General features: G+C 37.9%; 1 protein-coding gene across 2 annotated transcripts in view; it reads left to right on the top strand.

The window, feature by feature from the left end:
- The window catches only part of sik2b (salt-inducible kinase 2b), a 46679-nt gene that overhangs the window by 13063 nt on the left and 23245 nt on the right, over positions 1-10371 (top strand). For both annotated transcript variants that reach the window (XM_007549384.2, XM_007549383.2), the window contains exon 4: positions 9842-10003. In XM_007549384.2, the coding sequence (XP_007549446.1) occupies positions 9842-10003 (162 nt within the window). The remainder of the gene's footprint in view (positions 1-9841; positions 10004-10371) is intronic.

Raw genomic sequence — 10371 nt, 5'->3', positions numbered from 1 at the left:
GTTAGCTGGTTTAATTTGGATACTTTAAATGGTAATAAAATATGTCATCTTTTAGAAGAGGTGTAACTTTTTTTCCTTTTTCTTTTTGAGTGTAAAGTCCAGAGGCAGTATAAGTGGTTGTGGTGGGTTGGATTTGGCCCACAGGCCTTGAGTTTGACGCATGTACTTTAAGGCTGCGAGGGTAATAACAGGATAAGCCACATCTTGTTTTTACTCCAGTAGCTTCAATGATTTAATTTTAAATATTTACGTAAATGTTTGATAGTTTATTTTTTAAAATCTGTCACTGAAATGCAAATAAATTTAGAAATTTTGTCTTCAAGAAGCTTTTTTTTTTTAAATTTCTTTTAAATAAAACATCAGTGCAGTAAAACTTGTTTTCAAAGTGTCTCAAATACCTGCAGCAACCACAACAAAGCCAAGTGAATTAAATTTATCATAAATACATGTCATAAAATTCAAGCATATACTCTACATGTAATTAGTTACTATTTTTAAAAAAATACTTATTACAGCCAAATTGACAATTTTTGTCTTGGCCAATATCCTGAGCATCTTTTCCAACTAGCATATTACCTACTAATTTTTGGCACAAAAAAGGAAAAAAAAAGTGTATCAGCTTTAATTTATTTTAAATTTTGAATGAACAAAGGCTACCTGCTGTAATAATACTACAGACAAATCAAAAGTAGTAAAATATATAGAGTTTTAATGAACCTAGTCCACACTGGATGGTAGAACTTTGGTCTAACAAGTCTGAACATAACAAAAATAGTACGCAAAGATAGCAACTTATCTTGTTCTCCCATGACTCTCTTGTGCACCCTATCGCTGTGACACATGCACAGCACATGCACAGTTTGTACAATTTGCAATCTTCAATCCAGTCTGTTGGACGTGAGCCCACAGAAATTGCTGGAGAAATCCAAATGTTTGCTGTTGGTAAATGCTATTTTTAGTTTTACATTTAAATTTGTTCAACTTTGGTTATGCATATTCAGAGAATAACTGGAGGATGGAGCAAAATAAAGTTTGCTTTACAAATGAGCTTGCATATTTATTTGATGGAAATAAATCCTAATCAACTTTTAATCACTGGATGTTTTTTTTTGTTTTTTTTTACATTTTCAAAAAGTAAAACTTGTGCAATCTCTCAAAGTATCTCTTGTAACATAAGTAAAAAAAAAAATCTGTAATTATGTATTTAGTAAGTGACCACACTGACACAACAGGAGAATAAATGCCAAATTCTACAGTTAGAAAACATATTTTGTTAATAAAGCTAAAAATTGCGTAGCTTCAATGGCTTAAGGTCTTATACAAACATCCAAAGTCCAAAATAAAATGGTTTTTCATTGTTTTGGGTGGCTCTCACTTTCCCCTATTCAAATTACAATTGAAAAACATCACCATACCTTACAATGACAACAGGGAATATTGCTACTCCTCGGTGGAGCTCCTCAAACTTTAAAAAAATATTCATGCCACAAAATTCTTACTAAATAAGTAGCACAAACCTGTTCTTTGCAACCTTTTGTAAAACTTGAATGAGGAACATTAAGCTTAATGTTCAAATAGGATAAATAATAAAAACTGCAAATGAATTGACCAAATCTTTAAGAACTTTGCCACATTTACATGATATCATTTACATAAATAAAATGAGGCCATTTTTGGGTCTAATGGCCTCATAGATAATAGAATCTCACTTGTGACGCAGACGATGTCACTTGAAGTCAGAGAAGCTCGGAGGATTACTGAAGCCATGTCTGTCATCATCTCTGTACGCGTCTCTGCCTGAGTCCAGTGCTCCACTTGTGATGTTGACTCAACAGCAGCAGCTCCTGTGACCTAAAGAGAGCTCTACGAGCCACAACCCTCCACATTTTAGACGCATATACATTTCTATATGTTCTAATGAATACAAAATGCAGTTTTCACTTTTATTATGTGAGGGAGAAGTTTGGTAATTCTGCTTCACCTCGTCTGAAATTACCTTCGAAAAAGGCTAAATCTGCCATCAAGCATCTGTGCCGTCTGGTGAGTCTTTTACATCAGTGTGAAGGAATTTTGCCCCCCTCTTTTGTAACTTGTTGTTTCAATCATGAAATGGTTTAAATATTGCCAAAGTATCTCAGTTGGATTACCTCCAAGTCTGGACTTTTACTAGACCACTTCAAAGTTTTCTTTGTTTTTTGCCATTAATGATATGCTTTGAATCTTCTCGCTTCCCTCTCATTGTTTTGTAAGAGAGCCTGTTTTATACTTCAAACTATTTCAGCAAGTCAACCAGGTCTAACGCACTACAGGAGCCCCAGAGCATCATACCACCACCACCATGTTTGACTGAAAGCGTAATGTTAATTTTCAGAATATCAGTCAAATTATAGAGTAGAATAGTGTTGGTAGATTTTTATCAAGTCCAAAGTTGCCACACGTTTCCAGGAAATATCGAAGCACGTCATGTTTCCCACTGCAATAAAGCTTCATGGAGGAGTGGATTTTATTTTCTAGTGAGACTTTACACTGATCCACACATCCAAACAGACCTGATCTAAACCTCATAGAGAATCTATAGGGGATTGTCAAAAGGAAAATGTGAAACCAGACCCAGTAAAGCTACAACTTGGATTTCTGGTAAACCTCAACAAGCTAATGACTTCCAAGTCACGCCACACTGATGCACATTAATGCAGAAGGAGGCCCGATCAGCTATTGAGTCCAAATACTACATAGTACATAGACATATGTTTCAGTATTCGCATTATAATCTAAAAAAAAGAGGCTGTTTTTCATCCGTCGTCCCTGGCTGATTCTTAATTTGTCTTGCTAAAAACAAAGGTTATAAAAACAAGATTACAATTACTTAACTACAAAATATTTTATGAGTACTTATTAATCTTATAAAAGATAAAGTCCAAAATGTACAATGACATAACTTCATTTTCCCATAATAATCTACTTTTTTGAGATGCATCTTTACTGCTTCATGGAAATAGTTTATTTATCCAGCCAACCCGGTTTTGTTCTACCCACAGAGTCCCATGTTCCTCCAAATACCGGGATCTGTTTGTTTTTCATAATTCCACAGATTCTATTCATTTTATCGCTACACACTATGAAACTATTGTGTCCTGATTCCTCAGGCCCCTCTGCCTTGATTGCACAATGAGATGAACTTATGTAAGGTATTCATATGTCGACATCAGCTGCAGCAACAGCAGCTTTGACAGATAAAATTGTAGTTGGGGCATTACAGCATTCAATCTCACAAAAGTGAACTATTGCTTTTGACTCAGAAATATACTTTTCTGCCAGCGGATCGAGTTGTTGAGTCAGGAGGACCGAGGAAAACGGATTAGCTGCCAGGGCAGATCTCGGCTTGCTGCTCTCGCCGTCTCTCCCCGGAGAGATTCTCCTGTTTTCCTGACATGAAGGATCTTTCAGGTCTTCTCCTGACCAGAGGTAGCAAAGACTGGAGAGTGTGATCTGTAGTACGGTCATGAAGTAAACCAGGTAGAGTCGCTGCAGCAGGTGGGGGCACATGTGTCTGAAATTGAAAGACGAACATTTTGGTTTAGTGCCAGGACTCGGAGAACGGATGAGTTCGTTCCTGCCAAACGGTGCTTGGGCAATGTGACGCACACGTTTAGAGACACTGGTGCCAGTTTGCTGTTGTGCCTTTTGTGTCTGTCAGTCAGGCTTGTCTCTCCGCCGTCTGCTGTAGCACTGCAAGACGGATCGAACCCGGAAACTGGGTCAGCCGCAAATGCGTTGAGCGGCAAGTGGCAGCGGCAGGAGGGGAGACGAAGGAAAACAGAGGCGCAAGCAGGGGGGGACATCCTTTTGAATTTGAGAGGCGATGGGGAAATGTAGGGCATGCATATTTAAGAAACCACTGCTGGAGAGAGGGGAGCGTAGTAGCTGGCAGAGAGTGAAATCACTCGAGCAGATCTCTTATCTCACCAGTCGAGAGAGTGTTTCCTTCGAGGGGGCACTCGGGCGTTTTAGTTTAGATGCAGACGATTGTTTCTGTCCATACATTGTTTTTAATATTCCTTAGTCAATTTGCTCCTGGTCTTACAAGCATCAGGGTGTGGCAGCTTCAACTCGGATGACCTCAGCAACGTAACTGTTGATGAATCATTTGGACAATTGTTTGGTGTCACCAAGGCTTTAGGGTTCTTTGTTTTAAAGAAGTGAGTCAAACCTCTGGAGAAACGAGATGCATTTGTGATGAGAAACTGTGTTTAAATTACAGAATTAGACCAAGAATTTGGAAGCTTCTAAGATGGATCGACTTTATATGGAGACTTAAACTACTTATTAGTTTTCTCACTTAGCTTTACGTCTCATGTAAGCAGGGAGCTAAAGCGTAACCAGTGTTTGCATTTTTCTACTTCCTGACTGCTTCAGAGCAATTATTACTGTATAATTCTTAAATGAAACTAATTTCTACCTTCATGCAGACATGCTGAGAGGCGATTTTCTCTTTGAAACGTTCAACATGTTTTTAGATGAATGACGGGCACAATTTTCATATCAGCTTTAAATAATCCACCAGCTGTATGTGAAAAATATGCTGAGGTTAAAGTGTTAAATTAACCTCACGTTTGTTACATTTTTTTCTCATTTCAAAAATGAACTGTGGTAAATTGTTCCCATCTTCAGTAACTGTCAACATGTGAGAACAGTGCAGGGTTTCACGTAAAACTTGAAAGCCCTTGATTTTTAGGTTAACAGTGTTTGCCAGATGTTGTGAGCTGGAGAAAAACGATTAAATATTATGGCTCATTATCTTTCCTGCTTATTCCTCTTAAGCTGTGCTTTATGATGAGTCATACTTGTTTGTTTTTCTGTTTATCATGTTAAAAACCACATGCTTATATGTGTTTCGTTGGAATTCATGTGACCAAAATCAAGTTGCGCATAAAACGTGTGATGCGATGGAAAATGATGCATGGTATTAATTTTATTTTTTTTCTTTGACAAAAAGTGTGGGTCTCATTTGGATTCACCATCCTTTACGTTCAGTCATTCCTTTAATAAATTGCAGTTGCCTTCAAGAGTCACTTAATTTGCAAGTGGGAGCCATCTTTATGCAATTTAATCTTAGTTTGGGCGCAGCTGTTGTGTGAAGGCCTCAAAGGTTTTTTAAAGAGAACAGAGATGACTAAACAGGATAATGAAGACTTTGTTTGGAAAGGGAAAGAGTATGCCCCACCTGCAAACCTATGAAGAAATGGTCATCCACCAGACCTGAGAGGCCAGGCAAGGAGAGCATGAATCAGAGATGGATATAAGGTAAATGTTGAAGAGCTGCAGAGATCAACAACAACAACTCTGTTGACAGGACAATTATTTTCTACGCCTCGAATCTGGGCTTCATGGAGAACAAATACATTGTAGGGAAAAAGCTGCTGGAAGTTATTTACTTCAGGTGTTGTTTGCATGAGAACCAAATCCTGCTTTCAAGCATTTGCACAAAATTCTCTGTGACAGAAACCCAATATTCCAATATCACCATGAACACAACATCCCTGTTGTGAAATATGGGAGGTCATTTGCTTCAGCATGGACAGAGAAGATGGTCAGAGGTGGCTGTCGAAAGACTTCAGTCAGGGAAGCTGAATGCCTCACTTTTCAGATTTTTATGTAAAAAGAAACTTTAAATTTTTTTTATAATTTTTATTCAACTTCAAGCATAATCCTTAATAAAAACCCTCCAGAGATTTGTGGTTTAAATGATGCAAAGATTTGAGAAATGCAACTTGTACGGCACTGCAGAGTTGATCCTTTTGATGGGTTTACAATGAATGAAAATATCAATGCTGAGCTCGTTCTGGCTGCGGTCCATTTCAACCTCTTGGCCTGTCCGTAATAAATCAGCACTGACATCTATCAACATTCATATAGATGTGACTTTAATGAGGCTGCTGCTTTTAGTGGCTTGGAGCATCAGTTACTGTTGTGGAAACGGAGTGTGTGTTAACAGGCTATCCGCTCTCTCTCCGCCTGCCCCACAAAGTCATCAGACGTGTTGCCAGAGCTCAGTCCAATAAGCCAGTTTGTACCCACAATGCCTGTCCCGTCCAAACCTGAGCAGCTGTTAAGAGACTTATCTTCTCGCCCCGCTATGCGCGGAAGTGGAGCACGCCGGCCGTCGAGCTGTTCCCTGATGCCCCTATGATTCATGCCTGTTCTGTTCCCTTTCCCAGAATGCAGCTCTGCATGCCTCGCTGTGCCGAGGCTCTCACCAACATCAGTATCACTCATCGATCAACCAGAGTGACATCTTGCGTCCTGCGTGTGTTGATCACCCGAGTTGTAATGGTTTGCCGTCCAAGTGCAACGGCGGCAACACAAAGCCGCTTCTCGTTCCTACAGAGCTCCGGCATGACGTTGAAGCTGCAGTGTTAAAAATCTGCAGTCGATGAAAAGGGATTTAACAGATGTCGGGTGTTTGTTTTTTTTAAACAACTGAAACAGAATTTCTTAGATTATTTAAAATCATCAAAGATCACTTTTTGTGACAGTTTTGTCCTAAAGAAACAGACTTGTTGACCATAAGTTTCATCCAGTTATTTTTGTGTTCTGACATTTTCTTTGAGGCAAAAATATCCTGTTTAGAAGCTTTTTGTTTTTTCATATCATGGTTTAGAAATTAGATTTAGGCTCCACCTTTGCCTACAAAATATAGGACATTTTCTTTATTGATGAAGTATAAAATCACTATGTAAACTATATAATTTAGACATTTATATAGCAGTAAATAATGATAATCAATGCAATTCTATATACAACTGAACCATTTTTAAGTATGTATGTATTTTCTTAAGTTACTCTGAGTGACTTAAGAGTGGCGAGGTTAAAGATTTGGTTAATCTGGGATATGAATACGTCTATGCCACTCTTCAAAATGGGAAAGGCAAGAGAACAGTCCATCCAAGCAAGATGTATTTTTGTTGCTCTCTAGAATTCAAAATATAACCACTTGGTCAAATTTACCCATTTTCTTTTATCTGCAGTCGGATCTATAATTCGTTTGGAGAATAAAGAAGAATAAAAAACTAGGCTTTCAGGAAGAAAATTGTTGTGATTTTGTTAATTTGATTTATAACTCTTTTCCCATCTTGACCTGGTAAGTAAGCTTGGAAATGTCCTGTATGCATCTAAAACCTTTTTTGATGGCTGGCAGAAGCAGAGCAGTAACTGGGAGTGGCTCAATGGTCCAGAATAAAACACAATTTTCGGTGTAAATTGAGATTGTGCAAACTTTTTTATTAGGATCATAAACAGGTGGAACTTAATCTGCAATCGCTTACTTGTGTCGTCATCTTCGATAGGTGGATTTTTTTTTTCATAGAGTTTCTGCTCCAACTCATTTTATCCTCAGTTATAGTTATTATTGCCAAAAACAAATAATCTGTTTAGGGACAAATATGAATATGCCCGCTATAGCAGCTGGGAGTTTTTAAAGCAATTAGAGAAACACCTGAATGAAGCATTACCTTAAAGCCGTGAGACGCCTGTTCACTTAGATCACAATTTATTCAGAGTGCGATCAAGACGGTCTTGTATATAATTATTGAAGCCCTGTTTGATCATTAAATTGTTGCACTTTCAGAGTCGTGTGGCTGAGCCGGGAACATTCTCGGACATTCCCGACACATTCCTCTCCACCGTGTGTTTTTTGATTAGCAGTGTTGCTTGAAACCTGCTGTGGTCACTGAAGATCCCATCTATGAAATTCACCAGCTCCGATATAATCAGTCTAATAATGTTTCCAGTCTGTCGGATGGCGGCTATTTATCAACCTTTCCGTTTGAATCCAGGGCCGAATTACAACAAACATCTCATGACAGAATCAAGTTAAGTCCAAATTCTGTTCAGATTAATGCAATTTCTAAAAAATGCATTCAGATTGTACAAATGGTCACTTTTAATGCTAATAATAGTACAGTACCATTAAAATTGATCAGTTAATGGAAGAAAGATGTCTATCTCAGGAAGCCCAGCTGAGATAAACATTTACCATTACTTTCCAGCAATCGCTCATTTCTTTTCTTTAAAAAGGCTTGTTGAAGTTTCATGATTGGATGTGCCAAAGTCTACGTGGAGCAACAGTCGCCGTTCGTCTTTGGTTTTATTCAACTTGACTTTGGAATAAAAGGAGAAAATGTGGTAAACAAAAGATAATACTTTTATATTGTCCCTTTTTAAGAATTGTCTGCAACTTTTGGAAGACCAGGCAGCCTTACAAAAAGTAATTAAAAAAAAATAAAGTAACCATCAGCATCCAACTTGTACCATTCTTAGACTGTGGTTGTGGGCCCCACAAAATAAATCTCAATGCCCTCTAAGGGTTACACTTTAGAGACCCATGACATAAACAGTCAGGATGTTAGATGTTGGTAAATAACAGATCAAGTTTAACATGAAATTATTTGTTACACGAATAGGAATAATCTGGCAATCCCTTAGTTTTGGACTCAAAACTACCATCTCCACCAAAGAACCTGCAGCACATTTATTTTAAATTTTACATTAACTTTAGTTTAAACCAATTAGTTTAAATGAGTTCTACTTTTTAGAGTGAATCGGAGTCAAAGAGTCGGGCCTTAAAAGAAGCACAAATTGGTATTGGTAAAAGTTTGACAAGTGCATCTTTAATGTATAATGTTGGAGCTTTGAGCCTGAAGTCATTTTAGTGTTTAGAGTTTGTTGTAACAACTCTTGTCGTAACTCTTTGCTGAACTTTCAACTGAGGAAATGCAGAACACAGGAGGTGCTTAGTGACTGAGGCAGCAGAACAAGTGTTGCTTTAATATCTTTAATTTAGTTCTAGAGGAGAAACGATCTGGTATGCTGCTGTGACACTTAAACCACAAGCATGAAAGGCATTTTTTAGTGTAGTTTTTATGCTTCTGTTTTTGTTCTTTTTCTGAAATTAGATTTCCTTTTTTTAATGCACTTTGTTGTGGTTGTGTTGCATTGTTTTGAGGGTTGCTCAGTAGTCTGGGTCCGTGCCAGACTGACAGAAAGCCAGTGCAGAGTGTCCTGTCTTGTTTGCTGCTAAGTGTGAATGGAAGAGCTTGCAAGCCATCTAGACAGAGAAGTGTGAAGATGAACCCCGCCGACAACAACAAACGCCACACTTGTCAAAGTTCACAGAGCTGTTGAAATCGGTGCATCCCACTGAACAGTCTGTTAGTTCTTATTTGTAAAAAGAAAAAACTAACTAAATAAACAAAACCAAGTTTACTATGTATATGTAAGTGGTTAGTAAAACAATCAGAGCAGGAGGAGAACAAGTGGTCGAGGTCAGGGATATGAACCCTTGGAAAAAGAAAATGGTAAAAATGTATTTCTCCTACCCCATGGGAACAGAATCGACTGTGTGGTTTTCTAATCAGCTGCAAACTAGATTTCTGCTGCTCTGTGTTCAGTAGATAAATAAATCAAATGATTTTATTACTCCCAGGACAAAAATATTCGTTCATACTTGTATTAGCTGTGTGCATGTGTAAACGTGGCACTCTGCCTACTCAAACATGCACCCAACACACAATTAGAGCAGGAGACCTAAACAATAAAAACAAATCACACAGCCTAGGATTACCTTCACAGTAAACCATCCTCGTAATAACTTTAATGACAAAGCAGAATAAAAAAAAAACCCACTTTGAAGTGTACTTTTTGGCTTTGGAGTTGTACTTTATTCTGTGTTTGAAAGGCCTAGTGGGGACTAATGTTATGCAACTGGTGCAAAAATACCATCTGCATGGGTTTCTAACATGACGCGTCACATTTTTTCCAATGTCTGTTCCTCTGGCTGCAGACTACCTGGCAAAGCACGGCCGTCTCAGCGAGCTGGAGGCAAGGAGAAAGTTCTGGCAGATCCTGTCTGCAGTCGAGTACTGTCACAACCGAAACATCGTCCACAGAGACCTGAAGGCAGAGAACCTGCTGCTGGACGGCCACATGAACATCAAGATTGCAGGTACTTTAAGATCACAGTACAGAGTTGTGTAATATATACATATACATGTATGTATGTTTTTATGTAAGTATTTATAAATGTCTCCTGTGATATGAGCTCTGGCTGGAAGAATTCAAAAGCTTGTTCTGATTAAATGATTTATTCAACAGACTCATGGTCCACAGACATAAAAAAAGAACAAATATATGATGCACAACAACAGCACATAAACAACATATTGCGTTAGTAAACAAGCAGCATTTAAAGCTACACTTGCATTTTGAATAATTGTGATATTATTAAAATTTTAATTGATTAATTTCACTTATTCAGTTACTAAAAAAAAGTTAAACATGTAGGTTCAATTCACTACATTGTTGATGAACATA

This window comes from Poecilia formosa, unplaced genomic scaffold (assembly GCF_000485575.1).
Source record: "Poecilia formosa unplaced genomic scaffold, Poecilia_formosa-5.1.2 Scaffold31, whole genome shotgun sequence".
NCBI classification, from domain to species: Eukaryota; Metazoa; Chordata; class Actinopteri; order Cyprinodontiformes; family Poeciliidae; genus Poecilia; species Poecilia formosa.
This window is presented reverse-complemented; position numbering and strand designations above follow the sequence as displayed.